At 45.5% G+C, this 26,655-nt stretch overlaps 1 protein-coding gene across 2 annotated transcripts in view; it reads right to left on the bottom strand.

The window, feature by feature from the left end:
• Positions 1–409: 409 nt before the first annotated feature.
• AKR1D1 (aldo-keto reductase family 1 member D1) overlaps positions 410–26,655 on the bottom strand; it is a 92,780-nt gene continuing 66,534 nt past the window's right edge. Inside the window, exons 3-9 of one of the 2 annotated variants that reach the window (XM_053254835.1) lie at positions 25,434–25,550; positions 18,252–18,329; positions 15,114–15,236; positions 6,960–7,069; positions 4,300–4,465; positions 3,003–3,085; positions 410–823 (exon numbers count right to left, since the gene is read on the bottom strand). In XM_053254835.1, the coding sequence (XP_053110810.1) occupies positions 781–823; positions 3,003–3,085; positions 4,300–4,465; positions 6,960–7,069; positions 15,114–15,236; positions 18,252–18,329; positions 25,434–25,550 (720 nt within the window). In that variant the 3' untranslated portion in view covers positions 410–780. The remainder of the gene's footprint in view (positions 824–3,002; positions 3,086–4,299; positions 4,466–6,959; positions 7,070–15,113; positions 15,237–18,251; positions 18,330–25,433; positions 25,551–26,655) is intronic. The other variant, XM_053254836.1, reaches the window with a different exon arrangement.

Raw genomic sequence — 26,655 nt, 5'->3', positions numbered from 1 at the left:
ATCAGGAGTACCACAGCTTGGGAACCCCGGTTGACACTGTCTGACAGTCGCTCTCCAAGGCTTCAGGCAGGAGCCTCTCCCAGCCCTATCTGGAGAGGCCAGGGATTGAACCTGGGCTCTTCTGTAGTGCATGCTCCACCACTGAGCTAGGGCCCTATCCTTGACTGATAACTCTCTTTGCTATACAGGGAAGGCAAATAGGGCATTAGTTCATCATTTCTCTTCTTATAACCGTACAAGATTGGAACTGGAGCAAGAAAACCCAAGATGGGGAACATTCTAATCTAGAAGCTGATCACATTATTAAAAATGCTGCTTCCAGAATTGACATCCAGATTTGCTTGGAATGAGTGTCACTCTCATACAGTAGTGCCTGACTTTGCATCCATTAGGTTGGGTTCATCAGGAGTTTAGGCAGAAACCAGAAATATTTTTTAATAGTTGTTACAGAGGACAAGTTTGAAAAGAAAAGGGGGAAAACAGTGAAATGGGATCCTTTGTTCTAAAATTCTAATTTTAAGAGCATTTATCCTTCGCTCTTCTATCAAAGTGTAAAAATCACATACTTCAAAAGGTATATTTTAACACTGAACTAGGAATACTTTTCTGAATGGGCCTTATTTTCCCTATGCATCAAGGAAGGTATCATGGGGGCGTAGTGGTCATGTGATCTATAGGGAGAGATCAGAGTTTTGCTGTTACTAGAGTCAAGACAATAGACAGGAAGGAAACAAATAATGACCACTAAATGGAGAATACACTCTTGGATGCAACTTGTTCTCAGTATTCTTCATGGAAGGGATACTCAGGATGGTCCTGCCACCTGCAGAGAAATTAAAAGGGATGATTAATCGTGCCAACTCATGTAGAAAATCACCACAACCACTCTATACATAGACCACAGATGATATTTTGTATGCTCGTAAGGGAATTCATCTACACCAGGCTTTCCAACTGGCAGTACTCCAGATGTTGAAAGCCCTATTATTTATTATTATTATTATTTATTCATTCATTCGATTTTTATACTGCCCTTCCAAAACTGGCTCAGGGCGGTTGAAATGACTCTGCTCCCATTTATTCTGATGTCAGGGGTTCCCAACTGGTGGTATTCCAGATGTTGCTGAGCTAAAACTCCAATCATCCCCAGCCATAATACATTGGAAAGGGCAAGGGAACAGTGGAGAGGGACACTGGGAGTGGGAGAGGGGGGCATGGGGGAAAGCAGAGTGCACTCTGGGAGGGAGAGGGGAGGAAAGGAAGGAAAGAAAGTGGGGCAGCACCAGTAAACTCTGGCTCAGGAGGTGATGTTGGCGAAGCAAAATGCAAGGGCAGCGGCAGAGACCAGTGACAGGCAGATGTTCTCTGCCACTCCGCTTAGGAAGTTGCCACCTACTGAGTCACACCATTGGTGCCTCTAGCTCAGTACTGTCTGCTCTGACTGGCAGGGGCAGGCAGGGATTTTTCTCTCTCAACCTGGAAATCCCAGAGACTGACCCTGTCTGTTAAGCAGATTCTCTGCCACTGAGCAGCTGGGGTCCCCATCCCGCTTCTGGGGTCTATGATGGCTAGACGATATTTGGCCTGTTCTTGTCAACTGCGGTCATCAAGACTAATAATGTGGTTTCAGAAATCATGTCCTGGCTCTGTGTGGTAAACCCTGCAGCCAAACCACAACAAACTTATTTCTCTTCAGCTGCTTGAGAGAAAGCTGATCTGGCTTTTTTGGTTTGGCTTGAGTTTGGCACCCTTCCCTTCCCGCCTGCTCTGCTCCCCAATGGACCGCCAGGCTTCCAAATGAAATCTGGCTCCCCCCTCTAATTAAACTACTGGGATTCAACCTGGCTGCTGGCTGCTTAGTTTGGTTACATAAGGACATTAATATCCTGAGTAGCTTCCAGGAGTCTAGCATGCAACCCATTTTAAAAAAGGAAGCTGGCATTTATTAGTACAATTTTTTCAAAGTTGATTTCCTCCCGCAGACTTAACAATAAAAATTTCAGTGGTGTGAGTCCTTAGGAAAGATCTAGCCGCACTGTAGAAATAAAAGAGGCTGTGCTGCTAATGCTTTATTGAGAGCAACCAACAATTTTTCCAGTTTCCCCAGAAATCACAAATGACAGTTCAGGCTACATAAGACTCCCACCCAACATTTTGCACAATATCAAGTCATTTAGGTCTCTAGCAGTACTTATAAGAGCCACCTGAAGATTGATGCTCATTCTTAGAGACACCAGGACAAGTGAGGAGCGTTGGCAATCCTACCGGTTACCCACATTCCATGTATCAAAAGTCACATACCAAAACAACTAGTCCAGGCATACTAAGATAACCAATATGGGAGGCGGAGCTACCATTGTGGCAGTGACGGCAATAGTAAACATCCCAACAGGAAGTACATCCCCTTGCCTGTGTGACACTGTCACTGCTGCCCTACCACATGGAAGCATCCTTAGCCCAATGGTAATTGTACACTCCATGTACAATTTTTGCTTTTGTGTGCAACTCTGCAAATGTTATGTTCCACCGTGTGTGTGTGACATTGTGAAATATGTCAGCCAGAGATTTTAAAACCAACCCAAAATGTGCCTGAACTGTCGAAAGGTTACATTGTTATGGGTGCAAGCAAAACATTCGCATGTACACATAAAACTCTAATGGGTGCAGGGGCACTCATGCGTGTCTGTATCAAACAGGGACACGCACTGGAGAGCCAGAAATGGCTGCAGTTCTGGATGTGGAAATACGCACTTGCTGCTTACACATGATGTCGCTTTCAAACATGGGGTGAAGGAGGGCATATATATTAGTTGGCTGAACCCCATGCTGAACAGTTTGTCCTCTTCTAGTTTGATCCATACTCATATGTTTTGCGTCAGTTTCTAAAAATCCAGGGAGTGCCCAGCTTTATACAAGCGTGAGTGACAGCATGTCAGTTACCACCACTAGAGAACAGCTAAGTTCTCCACATGTTGCATGTCTGGTATTCTGCTGGTACTTACATTAACAACTCCACATAACGGGTATTTTTATTCAGAGCTTCAATCGCCTTCATTTCTTTGTCAGTGAGAGAAAAGTCAAAAATCTGGTGCAAGAAGAGGAGGGGGGGAAAGTTATTTTCTGTGACTGAAGATGAAGCAGGTGCCCAAGTTGTCTTCTGCAGACAATTGCAATAGATGCAGAATAGAATGCCCTTCCTCTAATGGGCTCATGGGGGGTACCCCAGCTCTTTTTTTGGGGGGGCTAAACATGGGTGCTATCCCATTTATCAGGTTTGTATCCTACCCTCCTAATGTGCTCATGGGGGCAATTCCCTTTTTGTGCTCACAGCCAACCTACGATCTAAATAAGGCAGAGTGACCAGGATTGGCCCATGTTCACTTAATAAGTTGCATGCTCAAGAGGAGGGCTGGATCCAGGACAAGCCCACCATTTATTCTTCAACTATACCACACTGGCTCCTTCTGCTCTTTGAATAGGGGCAAGTGTATGTCCTTGTCAGGGTTGATAAAAGTTGATGATTTATTTATTTTAAAAAATTTGAATCAGATTTTTAAATTTAAATTGATTTTTTAAAAAAATAATAATAATAAAGAACCTAGTCAAAGATATCATGAATATTGATCATAATTATATTCTATGAACATGTTAACAGCAGTAGATGGGGAGGAGAGATAACAGACCCAACCTATTCTGCAGGTGTGTACATGCAGCGCGTGTGTGTGCGCACACACACACACACACACAGTCAAGCCCTTGCTCACCCCTAAAAAAAGAAGTGTGAAGACAAAGGAGGTCAATGAATAAATAGAAGATTTGTGGGGATGGGGTAGTTCTGAGCAAGGAGGAGGAGTCTGGATATAAACACACGGGATGGGGAGGGGAATAGAAAGTGAAACCAAAAGTGAACATAACATATTCATGCACTCCTGAGGAAACCTTTTCTGAGTGTATTTTTCATTTATGTGGTTTAAATAATTAAAATTGAGTCCTGTGAAGTGATTTAAATCATGATTTAAATTGATTTGATTTAAATCAAATCAACCCTGGTCCTTGTCAGGGAGGCATTATAGAGTTTCCCAGGCAAGAGTGGAGATGTTCTTGGCCCCTCTGACTAAATTATTTTGAGCTGGAGTGTGTAGGTGAGGTACGTGGATATTCTGTGAGTGTGTGCGTGCATGCATGCGTGCATGCCCCCCCCCCACACACACACATATGTTGGTGAGAGGATAAAGAAGAATGGGTGGGATGTTTTGCTTCAGAGGTTAACTTGGTTTGAAATCCATGACAGTTTTTTACCTGGAAGTTTTGTCTAATACGTTCTGGGTTGAAGCTCTTGGGAATGACCACCACCCCTCGTTGGATGCTGAAGCGCAAGGCTACCTGAGCTGCTGTCTTGTTGTACTTTTCTCCAATGGCATTAAGCACGGGGTCCTCCAGTAGAGGAGGAGAAGATACATTGACCCTTGTGGTAAGGAAAAAGGAAACAAACAGAGTTTCTTAATATATGGAGTTAGATCATGGAAAGAAAATTAGTCCATGGAGCAGGGGTGGAACTGAGCCAAGATCAAAACTATTATCAGGTTTTGAAAGTCGCTATTATAAATGCATCAGTTACTAAAATGTATATAACTGATGGGTTGAGGCACAGCACAACTCCTCCTATGATTTGTGTAATAATTCTTAAGTTAGCCTTCTGCTTGGCCCATAGTATCCCAACAACAATTGCCTAGTGGTTTTAGACCATGCAGCAGGAAGGTTGCTTTTCCCCTTCCCTTTCCAGCAAAAAGCTGAAGAAAGTTCCTTTCAGAAAGGACCAAAAGGTGAGCTTACAGATTCACTGATGGATCAAAACGAAAATATCACTTTAAAGCTTTCCAAATATGAGAAGCATATTCCACACTTTCAGAAACATGCTTCAGGTTTCAAGAAAGTTATAAAAAGTCAAAAAGTATCATCGTTGAAATTCACTGCTCATGGACAATTCAATACACAATAATTAGTCATGCAAACCCCAAATTACTAAGATTAAGGCTGAGTTTAAATGTGATGCCTGGTGCATAAGAAATTCTTACCTCCACACTATTCCATGTGGCTGGCATGTTAAGCTGGGCCATGTCACCTCTACATACACTTTTAGGTACATAGGAAGCTGCCTGACCATTGGTCCATCTAGCTCAGAATTGTCTACACAGGCTGGCAACATCTCTTCAAGGTTTCAGACGAGGGTCTTTTTCCTGGAGGTGTCACGGATTGGACCTTAGACATGCCAAGCAGAGGCTCTTCTATGGAATTACAACCCCATTCCCTTGGTTAGAATGCCAGAGATCTCTAGCTCAGGTAGTGCTGGCATACTAACAGATTTCAAATGAAATTTAATCTCCATATTTGCAGGTACAGCAAGCAGAAAGCCCAGTTTAAATGCTGAGCCAGCCACCTGGAACTCCACATATGGAAACAGAGGGAAAGGAGCATAGCTAGGTGAAGAACCATAGCTCAGGGGAAGAGCAACTGCTTTGCATGCAGAAGGTCCCACGTTCAGTCCCTTGTACCTCCAGGCAGGGTTGGAAAATAGCTGTCTGAAATCCTTCTATCTAAGACTGCAGTGTTTAGTTGAGCAAAAGAGTTTTTCAGCACAATCCTCCTATGCATATTGAAAAGAAGTCCCCTTGAGTCCGATGTATCATGGAGGAGTGGGCTATCAATGGCTACTAATCTGGTGGCTATAGACCACCTCCAGCCTCAGAGGCAAGATGCCTCTGAATACCAGTTGCAGGGGAGCAACAGCAAGAGAAAGGGCATGCCCTCACCTCTTGCTTGTCGGCTTCCCAGAGGCAGCTGGTGGGCCATGGTGCAAGACAGGATGCTGGACTAGATAAGCCTTGGGTCTAATCCAGCAGGGCTGTTCTTATGTTCTTATAAGTCTAGTGAGGTTTACTCCCAGGTAAGTGTGGCTAGGTGTGCAGCTTTAATCAATTAAATGGACCAAAAATGTGTCACAAGAGAGGGGGGAAAGGAGAGAAAAATGACACCACACCTACAAATTGAAGGTGAAAAAGGTGGGGAAAGAACTCCCAAGTTGCTGGTAGATTTGCTCAATGTTTTTATTGGTATACTTCCATAAGCCATTTTGGAAGGGCGGTATATAAATAAAATAAAATTGTTTTAGTGTTGTTGTGTGCGTTTTGAGCTCTGCTCTTCTTTAGAAGCAGTTCTCGGTTAGATAAAATTAAATCACAATGTTTGTTTTCCAATTAAATTGGGCGCCAGATTGAAAAACAGATTGGCTGACATACAGAGCAAGGATGCACTGGTGCAGTAGGAGAGGAACTTAACAGAACTTCCCAACTAACTGCACCAGTGCAGCAGGGAAACAGCAGTTTTTGACAATTTCCCCTTCCCCAGGAAGCCCTCTGTGCCACCTGCAAATATGTCCCCAAGGGCTGTGTGCCCGTCAGGGACATATTTTTGAGTGGCACAGAGGGCTTTTTGTGGAAGGGGAGGGTATAAAAATTGCTGCTTCCTTGCTGCACCAGTGCAGTTAGTCTGGAAGTGCTGAAAACCTGCGCCTATCACTGCATCAGTGTGTCCTTATTCTGTTTGTCAGCCGCTGTGGGTGGCAGCACCATTAAGAAGAATTCCTCCTACTTTCATATAAAGGCATGCGTCTTCTATTTATTTATTTAACAAGTTTCTACTACCCAAAACTCACTTCATTCTAAGATGAGGCTTGCGGAAATAACCAGTACTTTTGTCTTCCTATCCCTTCAGGACTGACTTCAATAGGATTACATTAGAGGGAATAGTCATTTGGTCACATCAATGGGGAAGTCCTTTATTATTTTTTATGTTGTTGAATCTTCATGGGAGGGTGGACAACCTTCTAGGAATAACAGTTATGAAACCTAGCTATTCCATTAAAGATGCAAATATTCTTACAGTTAAATACAAAATCTTACCAGCTTTCATCTCTGCATGTTCCTAAAGGGCTGTATCCAACAATGACAATGCCATGATGTTGGCAAAATTCTAAAAGTTTCGGCTGGGTAAAATATGGGTGGCATTCAATCTAGATGAGCAAAACAGAGAAGACTTGCTTAAGCATAAGATGAACCAATAAGAAGCAGAGGTTGTTTGCAAAGCTAGGATACCCATATATTTCCCCCAAGCAGGAAAGAAAGCAGCTGGGGAAGAACTGTCAGTGGAAAACTTGCCAGAAAGTAAACAGATTTTTTTACACTTGGCATTGTTTAAATGGGTAGCATGCATTAAGAGGGGAAAGGAGAAGAAATTCCTTTCCATCAAATCAACTCAAATCAAACCAATCTTTATTACGGTCATAGACCAGCATAAAGTACAAGGGGTGATTACATATTACATATTAAAAGTAAAAGTAGATATTTAAAAAGCCTAGGAGTGCACAATATACTGAAAGACTATTATAAAATACCATAAAATTAGAAATAGAAGTAAAATGTAAAATAAAACAATGGCTGTCTAAAATAAGGCAAGACCACAAACTAAAAGACCACAAACACCACCAAGAGCCCCTGGTGGCGCAGTGGTAAAACTGCCGCCCTGTAACCAGAAGGTTACAAGTTCGATCCTGACCAGGGGCTCAAGGTTGACTCAGCCTTCCATCCTTCCGAGGTCGGTAAAATGAGTACCCAGAATGTTGGGGGCAATATGCTAAATCATTGTAAACCGCTTAGAGAGCTTCGGCTATAGAGCGGTATATAAATGTAAGTGCTATTGCTAAATGACCCTTAATGACCAAGACCTGAAAATTGCAGTTAACAGTATTTAAGAATGGTAAACAAATGGGTACAAATATTTATAAAAGGAATCATAAAAACATCTTTTAAAAAAAAGACATAAAAGACAGAAGCAGGAATGCATTAAAAAGTTATATGAAAAACGTGGAGGCATAAAAGGACATATATAATCATACAAGGGCAACTATAGACATAGTAAGTGTTTTATCAATTTAGTCAAGATAAAAAGCCAAGAAGAAGCTGTGGGACTGTAGCAGCGCTGTGTTGCCATGAAGCGCTCTGAGGCAGCAGGGAAAGGTGTGCTCGAGTTAGACCATAAAGCTGGGCACTGAGCATGATCAAGTGGCCATCATCTGCCAGATTTTAATCGCTGCAATGCAGAACCTGGCAACACTGTAAGTTGTGGTGGGGTTGCTATCACATAGCAGTAAAGAGGTGCAAAATTGGTCTGTATGATCAGGATACTTATATAATAACGGTAGGATGAAGGTGGCACGGATGTCCCTGTATTACAAACACTGAAGGAGGACATGCCCTGTTGTTTCTACTGGCCCTGAGTCACAGGGGCATTGACTTTCTGAGAGTGGGATCTTCCTCTATAATCTCTCAAGCATGGCTGAAGGAATAACATGGCAACGCTCCAGCATGAAGGCCCTTCTGTGCTTTAGGACTTCCAGTTGTGTTAGGTATGCCACGGCAGGTAGTATACCTGAGTCCTTCACTGATTAGGATGTCTGGGGCCTTGCCTATATCAGATTTGCACTCTACGTCTGTAATGCACTGTTTGATAAGAGCCTTGGCCAGATCATAGCCCATGTTAACTAAGTGTGGTGGGGATAGGCCCAGGGGCAATATTTTAGTCATAATTGACTGTTTCCAGCTGGATTGAAAGTCATTGCTCAGGGTTAGGGGGCAAGGCCTAAGGGACAGAGAGATAGTCTAAGCCAATAGTTAAGTATGGTACTCCAGAATGGGGGCCCACCAATCTAGGTTGTTTTTAATGGCCTCAGGTGGAATCAGGTCCTCCCTCGAGGCCTTCCCGGTTCTCAGTTGGGCGACAAGGCTCTTGATCTCAGATGTTGTCACTGGTGCCCAAGCAGCCGTGTCCGCTATAGCTTGCATAGGGTGTCCACCTTCCGCAGAAGAATCCTCGTAAAGTTCATAGAAGTGTTTCCCCCAAATCCCTGGGGAGGATATGGCAATCTAGATGGGTTGAGCCATTGCTATGGCTGCACGTGGTGATGAGTCAGAATGTGGCTGAGTCATTGGTTTGGACAGCCTGGATGAGTCGTGCCCAGTTGTCTTTCATGACTTCTTTTTTCTTACATGACACCAGCTCTTTGTACCTCCTCTTCTGCTGAAGGAGGTCCTTCTCAGCCATTGGTCCGCTGCTGGCATTATAGACCTGATAGGGGGTGGTGAGAGCTTTTTTTTTTTAAGTGTCAACACAGTCCTTATCAAACCAAGGTTTGGAGTGGTGATGATGCTGTTGCAGGGGTGCACTATTTTGGGGTCTGAGGCAAGAAGCAATCCTGGATGCATGTCTGCCATGTCTGTCTGGGGCCTTTGTACTGATTGTCCTGAGGCATCCAGTGGAGGCAGGAGAATGCCTGGGGGATCGGGTACAGTCAGGTTCACATCCACTTTCTCATTCAGATTCCATTTCGGATTCAATTTCAAAGTCCAAGGGATGTACTTTAAGGAGCTGTTTAGGAGGGGAAAACATTTCCAGCAGGGTGGTCTGGCTGTAGCTATTTGGGCCATTTGGGCCATGGCCTGGTGATGGAATTGCGGAGCTGGAGTGTCTTGCTATAGCATATAATGGTTGAACTTCCATTTCCTGTTCCAGCTCGCTTTCAGTATCTGAGTCTAGGCACACATTCCCTTGTATCGTTGGCAGTGGGCTTAGTCTCTGCATAAGCTCAGTGAGCTTATTTTTTTAAGTGCAGGATATCATCCTGGCTGTGGGGCTGGGAATTAGCTCTCTCTGCAGAGAGAGTAGGTTAGCACTTATCTTGGCCAGAAAGTTTGTTATGGCTAAATACTTCTGGCCTTAATTTAGCCTTCAGTGGCTCAGCTTGTGAAGAGTTGATGCGGCTGGGGAGAGGTAACTTATTGGTAGAGTAGTTGAGAGGTTTATTGTTGTTGGTAACTAGCAAGCCCATGATTAATGATCTAGTGCCAAGGTTCCTAAAGATGCGATGAGAACTTAAATTAAATTGCCTTAGAAGCTGGGCAGATCATAGGAGTTGTGAAGGCACACAGGCTGTTATAAAAGTTAAAAATAGTCTTTTATGATCTGATTGAGTTGGCAGGTAGTGAAAGCTCTCCAACTCTATGGATCCGATTTGGTGCTTTAAAAGTTCAGAGCAGGAAGCGAGAATATATATTTTTCTTGCCCATAAATGACAGCCCTTCCGAGGGAATTGAATAAGAATTTTGTAGGTCTGCAAAATTCTGTGCAGCTTTGTATCTCTGTTATTTCCAAAGACTTCAGGATGTGTCCTGTGTAGTGAATCAGACACAGAAGGAGGAGCTAGCCAGGAACTGTTGACGTCAGCTGAGCTTTAAACCCCTTGTTGGTTAATAGCAGTGAAATGGGCCCTGTGTTAAATAATCTAATTTCCCTCCGATTTCATTTAATCTTCCCAGTATAATTATCAAAGATTCAGCCGAAATTAAACAGGCATTGCTTAGGGGCTGGGTTACAAGGTCGGGTGAGGAATAAGGTGCATGGTCAGGAGCTATACAAACCCCAGCCCCTTGTTTCAAGTTTTTCTGTTCGGCCCTTTGATGAGACAGTTTCAAGGTAGTTTGTTTTGTATCTGTCTTCTGAGGTGCTGGCTTGTGTGAAACAATTCCCTTGGGTGTGGGTGTGGGAACTTCCGTGGCCAGGACTGTGAAGCTATTCTTGGTACTCACAGTAAATGAAGCTCCCATCATTGCCTCTGTGGGGAGGGGGAGGTTTTCAATAAGCAGCTGTTTTTTCTTTCCTGCTTTCCCCCCACTGTGTCCTTAGGAGGGCTCTTGCTGGTAGGACTTTTCCAAAATCATTTTCTCCCTTGGGGTCAATCCCTTGGAAGGCATGCCCAGGAAGTGAGGAAAGGCCAGATAGAAGCAGGAGCTTGGGAGCTGAGCTGTTAGCCGTTGTCATCTTGCTCCTCATTCACTGTCCACCTGGAAAGGTTTCCTGGACCTACATACCAAGTGTAGGTAGTGACCATAGTTTCTGCTGTAAGCAGTTAATGGGGATGGGACCATAGTTAAGTGGTAGAGCAGATGGTACCACGTTCAAGGAGATCTTAGTAGAGCAGTAGAGATATGCACAACGTTTCATCGACGAAATGTTCCGACTCAAAACAGGCTGTTCGAGTGTTTTGAGCTAAAAAAAGAATGCCCTTCAAATAAAGGGTCAGTTTCGAGCTCAGAACAAAACAACCCTATTTTGATCTGAACATTTCGATGTTCCAAATGCCATTTTGGAGGCCTGTTTCCCCCTTGCTGATTAGTTTTCTGGCACTAGCTTCTCATTGGCTTGTGATGTCCTTGCTTCTTGGTTGGCTTGTTATCATCCAAATCAAGTGTTGTTATGGGCAACCATGCCTCTATTGGCTGGGGGAAGGGAGGAGGAGGGAACACAAAAGGAGGGAATTTCAAAATGTATTCAAAGGGACTGGGAGGCAGAGAGCACCCTTATCCCTCTCTTGAAGAAGATATATCAAAAGAGGAAGGATGAAAGGTTGATTTTGTGTTTTTCTTTTCTCAGCAGCACTGAATATAATATGCTGTGCTATTGCTGCTAATACTATCTGGTTTTGCTGGATTGACAAAAGCAGAACTTGGGTGCCTTACTTCCTTGAATTGTAGATTTGTTTTGTTTGTGAAATAGTGTTGTGGGCATCCTCCACCAATGCCCTGACACCCACCGAACACATCCATGGAACACGTGGCATTTAATCCAAATGGCCCCTAAACTCACCAAATACTTGTTTAAACAAGTACTTTGTGTGTGTTTAGGGGCCATTTAGATGAACAGTCCCTACATGCTATCAAGTGATGTGCTGGAGCAGCTGGGGAGGATGTTTCCCTCTTCACTTCCCTTTCTTCAGTTGTCTGCTGGGCCTCTTTCTGTGTTTTGAGTTATAGTCTGGATTAGGGTTGCCAGCCCTCCAGGATTGGCCTGGGGTTTCCAGGAACTGGCACCCATCTCCAGGTGACTATTGAAAGCCATCCTGGAGATTTTAATGCCCTGATATCATGAACAATATTGGGGTGGGGAGAATTTCCAGGAATAGCTTCAGTGAGAGTGGTCAGCCTGAGCCTGGACTGAGTTAGACAGAGAGCCCTTCCTCATAAGCAGTGAGAAAGGGCTACCGGGTTTGTGGGGAGGAAACACCTTCCTGCAGACGATCATTCCGCTGTCCCTGGGTTGGTGGGCAGATTGCTCACCCATACAAGGACTGGCTGCTGCCAGTACCTCCGAGGGTCAGGGTGCTGAGACTGTCACTTTGCCCCCTGGATCTCCAATAATGCACTGTGCGAGTGTACAGTGCCTTATGGGGATCCCCCTCCCCTCTCCAAGTCTTCAAGCCATGGCTGCTTGCAGCTACAGCTAACATTCGAGCAAAAAAATGAGGTTAAGGGAGCTCTCACTCCTTTAACCTCATTTTGAAGGGTGGCTCCATAAGTAGGTTTGCTGCCGTGGTGCTGCCGGGATCAGGCCCGATCCTGGCGGTTTGTGCGCGTGTACAAAACTGGCTGTATACCCTTAGCCTGTTTTGCATGCGCATGTGAATAGCCTCAGAGCCTTTTCTATAGACCCTGACCCTGGGGTCCCCTCCCAACTGGGCTAGTATCACAATATTGCCCAGGCCTCTACAAATCCATGTATTTGCCCCTTACTGAGCCTGATAATCTCCACACACTGAAGTCTCACAGATAAGAAGCACTGCAATGCTCTTCCAAGCACAGCATTGGTTTCAACTTTCCACAAGTGGGGGCCTCTGGGTGGGGGAGAAAGAGCCTCATTTAGGCCCGTTTATGTATTTTCAACCACAAGTTCAGTTTAAACGGATGGAACACACTGACCCTCTCTTGTTGCCAAGAAAACTGTGTTCCAGCCTTCTCCCATTGGGTTCTGTCTAAAAAGTACACAGAGCTTAGAGGTTCATTGTCTCCCAGATAACTCTTTTATAATCAGACCCACCAGTTTTTTTGTTTTTTGGATGACCCAGCTTTCCTAGCTTCAAAGTATTCCATTTACAGCTGTTCTTAATCAAGAGACAGGACTAAGTATCTGCATTTTAAAAAATGCATTTAATTGTATTCCTTTGTGTCCAGCCCTATATCAGGTTGAAGGCTCCTTCGACAGCAACAAGTTTTTCTCTAGCACCTGTGCTCTTTCATGGGCTTGATCCTGTCCTAAACCTGCAGAGTATACTCCTTCCCTTGATTTATCTACCTCTTAGCCTAAAAACCTCAGACTGGAGGGGAGAAGTTGCCAGTCACACAGCTCCACTGACCAACCCCTCCAACTAGGGAGGCCTGGATTCCAATCCCCACTAAGCCACGAAGTTTATCGTGTGACCTAGGCTCTGTTCACTCTCTTGCAACCTAGCTAGCCTTACAACTTTAGCCCTATTGAGACATTGGGCTGTTTCAGAGGCAACGCTGCTCTTCAGTTGAATCTGAGAATCCCTGCTGTGTTCTCCATCTGAATGCACCTCTCAAATTCACCCACCAAACTAACCGAAACCAAGAGGGGTAGTTGGCTTGTTTTCAGCGTGGCTGAGTTTGTTGTTGTGTTGCGTCCAAACCGACCTTGGTTTGTTGTAAGGGGCTTCATACTACCGTGCGCAGCCATGAAACAGCTGCAGACTGGGTGAAAGGTGGAGGGAGGGGCCAAAGAAACCACCAGCAGAAAAACAGACCACGCTGCTTTTGGGTTGTCTGTAGAGGGAATTCTCCATTTGCTTTTGGAAGCTTGGTTAGAAGCTTCTGGGGCTCCGCGTTTCATCTTACAGGGCCTGTTACGTTGTACGTGCCTGCAGATGTCTGTACACATGGACATGATTTTGTATGAATGATTGTACCTGCATTTAAAGATTCACTTTAAAAGTGAATCTGGGCACAGGCCCCCTCAAATGCAGGGTACAGATAGAAAGCAAACTACCCTACATATATAGAACATACTGAGGCGGGTCTCACGATCTGTGAGACCCACTTTTGCCAAAACTGCGGGGAGAGCGGGCTAAGCCCACACTCCCTGCAGACGATCGGAGCAGTAGCCCTGGATTGGCCGCCCACATGATTTCCGGCTCCGTGATGGAGCTGGCGGGGGCTGGGGAGCTCGGGGGCCACATGGCCCCCGGAAGCCCCAGTATGCCCTACGCGAGTGTGCAGGGCATACTGGGGAGACCCCCGGAGCTGGGAGGTGGATTTTCGCCTCCCCTCCGGGGGTCTACTTGCAACGACTCGCTGTGTGGAGCTGCACCACAGCTACTCATGATCAGGGAGCCTGGTTTTGCAGAGCGCTTGCTCCGCAAACCTGGGCTAAAGGCAGGGGTACTTAGGCAGGTTACCCGCCTCGGAACCACTGGGCTCGCAGCTGAGCCTGGTGGTTCCCACGATCGGGAAAATTCGGGCTAGGCTTTCCTAGCCTGATTTTTCCTGATCGTGAGAATAGCCCCTCTGTGTGAATAGCTCTACATGTTTACAAATCTGCAAGTGCATACACTGTACACAGACTGGACTGTATACCCCTGAATCCAAGACTAGATTCTGCCCCCCGCCAAGTTCTTTGCTGTTAGAAATGGCGGCGGGGGGGGGGTTTAAATTCAGAGTCCTCTTCCTTTTGAGTTAATACAGGTGTAATCTGTATTTATTTTGAATGGCTGTTGTCTTAAATTCAAAGTCAACTTTTATTCAGGTAAACACGGTATATGTGTTGAATAGGGCGATGATGACTGTAAAAAGTGGAGGAGGAAGACCCAGGTAAGCTATTCTATGATGCTTGGAGGAAGGGTAGGATAAAAATGAAGCAAAGAAAGTGATTGTTTACTGCATGAAACAATAATTTATTATATATTTGCAAATAATGTGTTTGGTGGTTGTGTGTGTGTGTGTGTGTGTGTGTGTGTGTGTGTGTGAGAGAGAGAGAGAGAGAGAGAGAGAGAGAGAGAGAGAGAGAGAGACTTCTGGAGTGCTGCCAAGTTCATAGGCTGTTGTCTCAGTACTCTCATGTGATAGTACAAAATGCACAAAATGAATGAGTTGCATGTCAGATATAACATGTGCATGTGTGTTATTTTTGCTGCTTGGTCTGCTCATCCTCCTTACCTGGTTGCTGACAGGTTTGTACTTAAGGCCTGGTTTATTCAGGATCATCTCCAGCTGTCTGCGGTTGAAGTTGGACACACCAATGGATTTAGTCAAGCCTGCATCTTTACATGCTTCCAAAGCCTGCCAGAGAGAAGCAGCGAGAAGATGGCCATTATAGCAGTTTCCGAAGTAGGGGGGAGAGGGGACTGAGAAGTGGTGATGATGGACAGAAGAAAGTCAGGTTGCAAAGGAGACTAGGATAGTCTCTTGCTAAAGATGGGCAAAAGGCAGATCAGAATCTACAAGTAGTGGATTGTAGTAAGGGTTTCCAGCCCATTGTTTAACAACCACCACCACAACAAGGCTACTTTCCCTGCTAAGGCAGGCTGCTGAAATTAAGAAAGCTTTGGTGGGAAACCCAGGAGTGGATTTTATGTGGATGAATTGTGAGCTGAGTAGTGGTACTTAAAACAAATTCCTATGCTGAGCTTGTACTCAGCAACAACCTGTTTCTTAACGGTAAGATTATGTCCATCCTCCTAAGCCATTATTTTGCAGCTGGCTCCAGTTGCTAGATCTTGGATTCTCGTAAAATACAAAGTAGATCCTACAAAACTGGAATCCCAGCTACACCTGGTTTAAGGGGGTGGTTGTTCCATACAGAGGGAACAGCAGGACAGAAGGAAAAAGAATTGGGGTGGAATGGAATGGGACCAAAGGAGAGGGGACAATAACAGAGCAAAGAAGGCAGGAAGGGGAGATGAGAGAATGCAGTGGCCTGAAGGTAGCCACTCTTTTGCCATTCAGAAAGGCTGGCTGACTGGCAATTTTTGTCACAGTCAGATGACCTTACAAATCAGGAGCTGATATTTACAAATCAGGAGTTGATTCAAATTTAAGGGCCAAGAGTGCTGTTTCAGTGCAGGGCACAACTCCTCATGGAATTCCTTGCCACAAAATGCAATGAAGTCAACATTCCGACATTCCACAGGCTGGGTTGTCCTTCTGATTTAAAGGGTCATACAAATTCACAGAAGAAGGTTGGTCTCTCAACAGCAATTAGCTGCGACACCTAGAAATGGAACCTCCTTATTCCCATAAAATATCTAGGATTACTAAATGGTGGTAGCGGGTAGAACATGAGATGGTTGTCTCCAGCATAACCTACTTCTTAAAGGTTTCTGGTGGATCATTGTTAGTGACAAAGATGAGGTTGTAGCTCAGTGGCACAGCCTCTGCTTTGCATGCAGAAGGTCCTGGGTTCAATCTCTGGCATCTCCAGGTAGGGCTGGGAATAGCCCTGACCTAAAACTCTGGAGAGCTGCTGCCGATCAGAGTAGACAGTACTAAGCTAGATGGACCAATGGTCTGGCTTCAAATGAGGCAGCCACCTATGTAGGGAAGATGTTTCTTTTTTGTCCAGTAAGGTGATTTCTATGTACAAGTCCATATGGCTTATCAGGACCATATACGATGAATACCTACAGACCACTTTTCAACAACAGTTCTCAAAGCAGTTTAAACATATAAATAAAAATAAAATGGCTCCCTGTCCCCAAAGGGCTCACAATCTAAAAAAGAAACATAAGATAGACACCAGCAACAGCCACGTTTGCTGGGATGCTGTGCTGGGGATGGATAGGGCCAGTTGCTCTCTCCTGCTAAATCAAGAGAATCACCACTTTAAAAAGTGCCTCTTGCTCAGCAGGGTTTAGGAACCATGCGTAGAGACTTCCTGGCTGGTGACTTGAGGTGAGCATGGAAATGCCCTAAGGGGAAAATGTATCTCCCGCCCCCTCCCCTCTTTCCTTAAGACATTTCATATGGAGAGTGTCAAAATAGACTGCTACAGAGAAGCTACCTGGGAAGCAGGGAAATGATGACTAGAAAGCCAGAGGTTGCCGGTTCGAATCCCCGCTGATATGTTTCCCAGATTATGGAGGGAACACCTATATCGGGCAGCAGCAATATAGGAAGATGCTGAAAGGCATCATCTCATACTGCGTGGGAGATGGCAATGGTAAACCCCTCCTGGGTATAAGATTATACCCTGCAATGAGGTCACATCAGATCTCTGAAGGGTGCTTCCACACTTCCTGTGTTGTGACACCACAGTCCCTATGCTGACAGGAGGGTGCCTTGTTTTGGATTTAATCACTGTGATATAGTGCTATGACATCGTGTATCCAGCGTAAAAAGGTTGCTGTTTTTTGTGTTGCTAGTTTCTGTGAGACTGCTCCCCCTGCTGTTTACATTTTTAATGCGATTTGCCTGAATGGAAGAATTTTGCTGCTGTTGAGCAGCTAATCTGGGAAGTGTCCTGTATTCTACCAAAGACAACCACAGGGCTCTGTGGTCACAAGGAGTCAACATGGACTCAGCGGCACACTTTACTTTACAGAGACATTGGTCCTGCTAAACACAAAGTTGTAGCATTGAGAGAGAGGTGAGGTGACAGAGGCAACCTTGCCAACCTCTCGTTTAAAGGCTTTTCAACCCAATTGGGATTAAGAACTTAAGACAGTGGCTTTAAAACTTCTGGTCATGCAGCCCAGGTTATTTTTAGCCCCAGAACCCAAACCAACCATTTATTTTCATTAGGGCTTTTATAAAAACACTGTAGAGCAATGCATGCTATTTAAACTGTAGGGGAAGAATGGCAGTTCAACTCCTATTAGCAGAGCAAAGCCAGTTTGGGGAGAATTCAGCCAAGCAAGAGGTCTGGAGACAGTTCTTTAAGTTTGAAGAACAACAAGGGTTTATTTAGAAGAAAAGGTTACAAACAAATGTGAAAAAGCCTGCAGCTTAATTTCAGCTGTAGCTCATAGCTGAAGAGAGAGACGAAAACAGCCATCCATCTCTGGAGAGACAAAATGGAGACTAACACTGGAAGAACAAAGAGGGGCGGAGTCCAGCACTTTTATCCATGACCTTAAAACCCCCCAGTGGTCACTACGATACATTGCAGCTGAGAGCTGATGCTGCCAGGGTCCTAGCTCCAACATAAACTACTTAACATTTAAGAGATCATATTAGCAAGGGATGCAGTGTCTAATATCCTGCTATCCGGTACTAGTGGGTTGTGACCCATACTTTGACAACGGCTGCCTACAGATGTAACTATGGTGGCCACGCTGAAGCTTTATAACTACTCACCTCCCAAGTGGCACATAGATCTGTCTTATGGTACATCCATTTTCCATTTTCATCCCTAGGGTAGAAGGACTCTCCGGGCTGGAAGAAACAAAGGGAGGGGAGAAAGCCACAATAAATTTCTGCATTATACTTTCTCTTCCCAGAAGAAAGAATGTGGTTTACTTGAGGCAGAAACTTGCATGCAGAAACAGGCAATAAATGGCTTTTGAAGGAAATTAGCAAAGTTTTTAATGTATGGTTCATGAATCAAACTCTGCATTTCAGTGTTCTTCATTCCAAAGACTGGGAGTCAGTGGCAATCCTAGTGCAGCGCTCTGACGAATTGTTTATTAGGCCTGTGTGAAATTTAAGCTGAATACTCTGCACAAGCCCCCATGTCATTGTGTGACGGCAAATGTTTCCAGTGCTGCATTTTGCTCCCTGCTGGTGGGCCTCCTTTAAGGGAAATGGAGCCCTATTGAGCCTCAGTGCCATCTTGGAAGGTGCTTATAGAGCTCTGGGAAATGTAGTCCTTCCCAGCACTTTCTCCAAAGAGTTCCATAGGGAAAGTCCTGGGAAGAACTACAATTCCCAGCACTCAGTACATACCTTCAAAGACAGTGCTGAAGCTCAGTGGGCTCCATTTCTGTTAACGGACACCCCCACACTGGGAAAAGCACAGCACTATGTGGAGGTCGGTGCTCCCCAGTGAGCAACCATGGTGGTCCCTGTCTCCTCCCCAGCCACGGCCCCTGAGTGGTAGGAATATAGGAAGCTGTCTTCTATCGAATCAGACCATTGGTCCATCTAGCTCAATGTCTACACAGACTGGCAGTGGCTTCTCCAAGGTTGCAGGCAAGAGTCTCTCACACCCTATCTTGGAGATGCCAGGGAGGAAACTTGGAACCTTCTGCATGCAAGCAGGCAGGTGCTCTTCCCAGGGAAGGCCCATCTCCTAAAGGGAATATTTTACAGGGCTCACATATACAGGTTGCTCTCATGACCAGGTCAGTGGGCAGGGTGCGGGGGAGAAGGCTTGGTAAACTTACCTTCCCACCAGACAACCAAATTATCCTTTTGGGAGCGTGAAACCAAATGATCCTGTTGAGAGAATGCCTGCAGCATGGAAAATGGGACGACACATTCCGGCCCCCGGAAATCCCACAATGCACTGTGCGAGTGCCTCCCCCCAATGACAGGTGGGTGTTCATCAGTGTAATCAGCACCACATGGTCAGTGTAATCAATGTAATCAGTGTAATCAGCACCACAAGCCCATCAGTACCACATGGTCAGTGTGTCAGCACCCATTTAAGAGGAGGGCTCCCTAGGTGGGTTTGCTGCGGAGGCACCACTGGAAGCAGGTCAGTTCCCATGGGTTCCCACGGGTAGCCAAGCCCAAGCTTAGCTGCCCTAGCCCAGTCTTGGCTGCTTGTGAGAACAGCCTCATAGTGTCCCATTCAAATGAAAACCAGGGTGGATCCTGCTTAGCAAAGGGGACAATTCATGCTTGCTATCACAAAACCAGCTTTCCTGCGATCATGGCTGCACCTGGCCAGCCAGTGGCACCATGAGGTCAGATCCTCTACACTGATACCTGATCAGACTGGATGGGGCATGGCCATAATGAGTCAATTAACCTGTATGGTTAATGTTGGTGATGGCACCTCTCTCTCTCTCTCTCTCTCTCTCTCTCTCTCTCTCTCTCTCTCTCTCTCTCTCTCTCACACACACACACACACACACACACACACACACACCAGTTTATGGGGGGAAACATCCATTTCAGGTTCTGGAAATGGAGATAAAATTAAATGGAAGGTTTTTCTCTTCATCAACAGCAGCATACCTTACCCAAAATATTGACAGGAATTCTCTCATTCCCAAAATATTGACAGGAATTCTTTCCTTCCCCCCACCCAAAAGGAGGAAGTAGGAAATGGAAGGAAGGAAAATAAGAGTATGGAAGGAAGAGAAAAGAAGGCCTGCTCACAACAGGAGCGTATTCCAGGGCTTTGGAATAAACTCACTGCTGAAATAAGAGCATCTCCTTCCCTGTTTGTTTTCAGGAAGAACCTCAAGACTCTCCTGTTCTGGCAGGCTTTTTATCAGAATTAATATTAATAATTTTTTTAAAATAGTTTTAATAACTATTTTATTCTATTTGTATTGTGTCATGCATTTTAATCTGTGACTTCTACATATTTTCAGTTTTGCACACTGCCTAGAGATGTACATATCAGGCGGTATAAAAATATGATAAATAAATAATACATATTTTCAGAAAGGCCCAATTGGGCTTTGATTGAGCAAGAGCAAGTGCATTCACTAACCAGAAGCAGACAGGTCCATTGATGGCTGGAATTACATAAAATTAGTATGCAAACAAATCACACAGAGTAGCTGGTGTATTTGAGACCCTGCTATAGAAGCGGAGATGTTTTCCTCTTTGTATGGAGTAGTCCTCTTTCAAGATCTGGTCCCTACACAACTTCACAGTCTTTGAATATTTTGTCAGTCAGAAAGCAGATGGAAATGGAGTCACCAACAAAGAGCTCCAGGGCAATTACCATATTCTCCTGCTTGATGGAGGCCTAAGGGGGGAGCATCTGTCTATCTCTTCCATATCGGTAATGTCTCAATGCATATGAGCAGACTGAAAAAGAGAGTATAGAGGAAACAGGAAATTCCAAGTGGCCGGCACTATTTTCCTAAGAGCACCTAAAAGTGTCCCATACAGCAGCTTTATTTGGATAATCCCAGACATCTGAAGCCAATTAATCATGTGGAACACAAAGCCAGATACTTCTTGCACAGTGGAAAGGAGGAGATATGGGCCCCTCTCCCTGCTGGGCTCGGGTGGTGCTCCTCTCTTTCAAAAAGATGGTAAACATATACCAGCCAAAGTCTGGCTGGCTCTCCAAAGCACTGCTTCCAAGAGACTGTGCCAGTTTGAACCAGAGTGGGTGCAACTTTCTCCCATGTGCACCGAATAACGCACACCAGTGCCACAATAAGGGAGGGATGAGTGTAGGCCATGGAACTGATTAAGGATGCTTCATGGTACTCTGTAGACTATATTGTAAGCAGTTTTGAGGGTCACACAGCAGAAAAGCAGGGGAGAAGAGCTGGTCTTCCCGGAGTCAGCATGAATTGTCCCCTTTGCAAAGCAGGGTCTGCCCTGGTTTGCATTTGGATGGGACACTACATGTGATCACTGTCTGCTGTAAGATCTTCCCCTTAGGAAGGAAAAGCTCAGTGGCTGAGCAGTTGCTTTGCATGCAGATGGTCCCAGGTTTACTCCCTGGCATCTCCAGGAAGGGCTGGAAAAGATTCCTGCCTCGAACCTTGGAGAGTTGCTGCCAGCCAGTGTCTACTAACGCTGCTGCCAGCCAGTGTCTGCTAATACTGAGCTAGATGGACCAGTGGTCGGACTTGGTATAAGGCAGCTTCCTAGGCTCCTATGCATATCAATAAACACAGGTACATAGGGCAGGTGCCACATGGCTTGCAAAGACTGGATGCACTCAGTTAGCACACAAGAACATGCCTATTGCGGCCATACTGCAGGCAACAGAGGCATAGCTAGGGGAGAGGGGGCCTATGTTCACCCCTCTCCGTGGAGGTTCTTCCGAGTGAGGAAGATAATGAAGAAAATAGGGAGGGGTGGAGTTGGGGGGGGGCCCTCAGGAGCTTGGGGACCAGGGTTCTTTGAACCCATTCGCTCAATTATAGCTACACCCCTGGCAGGCAAAGGAACCAGAGCAGCATTTTAACAAAATGCCAGGATACAAAGTTGTGATAAAGAGCATTGGTTCCGGGCCTGGCTGCTACTGCTATCTCGTGCTGCTTTGCAAGTCAGTTCAGGTGCTTTGGGGCTGAAGTACCCTAGACTGTTGTATTATTCAGCTGACGCCGTGGGAACAGTTTACACAAATCTTTTCTCCAGCACACCAGCCCATTAATTTCTAGGTTTGTTGTTTACAGACAACAGTCAATGAGGCCTGTACTACCAGTGCTCCCAGTATAGCACATTGGGCTGCAGCTTGAGCGGATCGTTTGGAAGAAGCTGACCCCTGTAGCTCAGTGGCAGAGTGCCTGCATGCAGATGTTCCCCGGTTCAATCCCTGGGCTCTCCCGGTAGGGCTGGGAAAGATCTCTCTCAGACATCCGGGAGAGTCCAATTGTCATTGTCTCAAACTGCAGCCCTCCAGCTGCTGCTGGACTACAGCTCCCATCATCCTCAGTAACAATGGCCAGTCGCCAGGCATGATGGGAGTTGTAGGCTGACATCTGCAGGAGAGCTGAAGTTAAGTTGACCTGTGATGTCAACAGTAAAAGATCTAGAGATGGACCAATAGCCTGACTCAATAGAAGACAGCTGCATATGTTCATATGTGCCACTTTCAGTGCAATAGTACAGTAGGTCTTCTTTTTTCCACAAGGGTCCCGTTCCTGGCCATTTTCATGAATAACAAAACCACAAATGACGAGGCCTTAACCCTATGGGGATTGGGGGTGGGTTAGATTCCTAAGCTAACTCAAGTATGCTGGGAATCACAAGAAAAGATGTGTGTTGGGGGTGGGGTGGGGGAGTATAACCACTGTACCTTGTTCTCCAGCAATCCCCTCTTAATGCCCAAATCATCCAATTTTCAATGAATTTTGTTTCTGGGTAGAGAAAAGAGCCATGAAATGGCTCTGTGCTGCAAAATGGTGGCCAGACATGATGCCAGAAGTAATTTCTGGATGCTCAGGAATGGCAGAGAGGTGGAACAGCCCTGGACTCTGACTAAGGGGAGAGCCCAATCGCCAACGCAAGTGCCTCCAAGCTGCTTTTCTTCCTCGCGTCTAGCTGCCATGGAGGAAAGCAGGTCGGAGGCGCTTGCCTCTGTGACTGGGCTCTCCAGTAGGCAGAGCTCAGCCGTGGAGGCAGCCCCCTCCCGCTCTACATTTCTCCATTAAGGCTTGGACCCAGGCACAAAAGAAAACAGAGGGGGAGGGAAATTGCCTCTGTCATTGGGCCCCGTCTACAGACAGAGCCCAATCAGCAAGGCGTGCATCTGATGCCTTTCCTCCACAGTGGCTAGATGCTACAGAGAAAGCAGTTTGCAGGGTGGACACGTGCCTTGGTGATGGCGCCTCTCTCCGTAGGCATAGCTCTGTCATGTGCAGGCATCCCCCTCTCTGCTATCTCACTGCTATCTGCCATGGCTGCAGGCATCCCCCCGCTTTTTTTAAAAAAGCAGCTCCTCCCACCAACCAACAACATCATCATCACTGATTGGAGGATTGTGATATGATTGCTTCAAAGTGGGTGTGTCTTGTTTGCAGAAGACTCATTGAAAGAATAGTACTTAAATTACTGCGCTTGTCTACTCAGAAGTAAGTCCCATTGAATTAAATGGGGCGTACTCCCAGGTAAACAGGTATGATTGTGTTTATGCAATGTGGCTGGCTAATGTAGCTTCTCCCCAGCAGCACACATGTACCGACATAGCTTGAAGAACCATCTGACCAGTAAGATTTTTGTCCGGCTGGTGAACCGAGTCAACATTTCTCGAGCCCCGGAAATAGTTGTTAATAAATATCATTTGTACAGGGGTGACCTATGTTAGGCCTGTAGCCTACTTAGGTTGGGAATGATGAGAGTTGCACAACATGTGGGGACCCCAAGGGTGGGAACCCTTACATTCGACCAAGGGTGAGCCCTGCCAAGGATGGTCTCATAAATCCACTTGTGTGCTTTCCTAACCAAAGGAAGTATTTTAATGTTAACAACAAAGGTCATGTAACTGGGATCATGTTTGACCATCAAAGATGATGCCTGCAGGTGAGAGGGGTAGTTCAAGCAGAAAATGGAAATAATGTCAAGCAATGGATTGTAGCCAAATGTGCATTCACACAGTTTGGGTTACAATACTAGGCCATCATCCTCAATATCAAGCATTGCACTGAAATAGGGCAGTGATTTCACGCTTTTTCTAGCAGGGTCCATTTGGACAAAAAACTTTCAGTGTGTGAGAGCCATTTCTCCACTGTGCAGAACTCTGCACAGTATTGCGCTTTTCTCAGAGCTGTGAAGACTCCTTAAGAGAGACGGAACCCTTTCTTAAGAGCTTTAGGAGGAAAGCACTAGGAAGGGCTACACTTCTCAGCACCCTGTGCTTGCTTTCCAAGATGGTGCAGGGGCTCAAGAGGGCTCCATCTCCCTTAAAAGAGTCCCCCAGGACTGGACAAAATGCAGCACTGCACGATGAGAATTACCATCTCCACATGGTGTTGGGGGGTGGGGGGACTGTGCAGAGTACTCAGCTTCAGGTTCACACAGACCCAATAAACAATTAGTCAGGGTTGATGAGGGCTGACCCTCAGACCTGGGCCTCACAACAAAGAACTCCGCACTAGTCCATCTTGACTAGCAACTATTTCATCACCCCAATAAAAGCATGTTAGGAGCCATGCAGAACTTCAGTTCAAATGAGGATCATCTGCACACCTGTTTGTAGGGTTGCCAATGGTCCCAGATTAACCGGGACATCCCGTATTTCTGGGGGAAAGAGGTCGTCCCATCCTGGAAGCCAGTTTCCCCATATTTTGGCTCTGTCTCTTGCTTCTGACAATGGTGCCGGGGAGAAGCTCCACTTCCCACCACCCATGGTCGAATGACAGCTGACAGCCCTGCTCCAGAAGCCCCTCAAGCAGCCCGTGCCACAGACAGGAGCACCTCTGCCTGGCTGGCACTTGTGTTCCATGCGCCGCAGTCTCAGAGGAGCCCAGGGTTGGCAGAAGCAGCATCTAGCAGCCGGGGCTGACTCCAAGGAGCTTCTTGAGATGAAGTGCACCACCAGCAGCCTCACATGGGGACAAGCCAGAGCATACAGAAATGATGGCCCCCACCCCGAAATGGAGTCCCCCGCATCCAGTGTTCCCTCTAACAAGGATTCCCAGATGTTGTTGACTACAACTCCCAGAATCCCCAAGCAAAAGCCATCGCAGCTGGGGATTCTGGGAGTTGTAGTCAACAACATCTGGGAATCTCTGTTAGAGGGAACACTGCCCCCAACTTGTGTCCCATATTCGAGCTACAGAATGTTGGCAGCCCTGCCTGTTAAATTGTGATCTGTGAATTTGACTTTCATTTCATGTATTCAGAGTTCTCAGGCACACACTAGGAGGAGCTCTAACACAGTTCTCCATTTACCTTAAAAGCCATTGGAAGCTCAATAATGTAGAGATCAACATAGTCTAGTTGCAAAACCTTTAATGTCTTCTCCAAAGTTGGGCGCACCAGCTCTGGGGGGTGACAGGTGTTCCACAACTGCAGCAGAGAGAGAGGAAGAAAAAGAAGCATTAAAAAACTTTGTTGTAGGGCTCTTGAAAACTAAAAAATGAAAATTTAAAAAACCACAAAAGATATTATCTCTATCCACCCCCAGCACAGTACTTCCAGTGACTGTTGCTGGTGTCTGTCATGTTTCCTTTTAGATTGTGAGTCTTTTGGGGACAGGTATCCATCTGATTTATTTATTGTTCCACTGTGTAAACCGCCCTGAGCCATTTTTGGAAGGGCGGTATAGAAATCGAATGAATGAATGAATGAATGAATGAATAAATAAATAAATAGCAGGTTGACAAAAGTTAATCCGTGACAGTTACAAACCAACCAACAGACCATAATAAAATGAGAGCCCAATAATACATATTAGATTTATGGCAGAAACCTATTTTTTTATAGGATACACTTGTATTTGAGGAGAGTTCTACAAAACTAGAATGGTTTTCATACAGCTAAGGGCCAAATCATACATTTGAAAAAAAGTTGGTGGTACAGTACATTTCTGCTGGGACTGAGGACTGTACCCTTCAGAAGGCAGGTGGGATAGGCACATGACTGTGATGGGGGAACATTCAGAAACTTCCTGCTTGTGGAAAACTAGAGTGTCAGGGAGAATGGTGTTTACTGAGCCTGTTCCCACCATGCAAGTTAACTTACATTTTTAGCAATCTAACAATGACAATCTATAAATAGAAATCTTTTAGGTAACTACACGTTTCCACATGCAACTGGATTTCAACACTGAAACCTGGCAAGATCTAGGGAATTTTTCTTTAACGAAGCTCAGAAAAACCCCCCGCAGATATTGCATTGCTGCCAAGGTGTATTGAAGCAACTGTAGTCATAGCATCAAAAATAAGGAACATTTCTTGCTCATTTGGGGCATAACAGTTAGGCAACATAACCCAGAAAACCAAGGGCCAAACTAGACTAATGAGATGTTAGTCTCATCATTAGAATTGGCATACTCGTATCATCTTATTGTGGATGAGGGTGCAATCTGGACTGGAACTGTGGCAAAGGGTAGAGGGGCTTTAATCTTCTTCTCTTCCCCCTTCATCATGATCCCAATTGTGCTGCCCCACAA

The sequence above is a fragment of the Hemicordylus capensis genome, chromosome 5, assembly GCF_027244095.1.
Source record: "Hemicordylus capensis ecotype Gifberg chromosome 5, rHemCap1.1.pri, whole genome shotgun sequence".
Taxonomy (NCBI): Eukaryota; Metazoa; Chordata; class Lepidosauria; order Squamata; family Cordylidae; genus Hemicordylus; species Hemicordylus capensis.
Note: the sequence above shows the minus strand (reverse complement) of the source record. Positions and strands in the feature narration are given on the sequence as shown.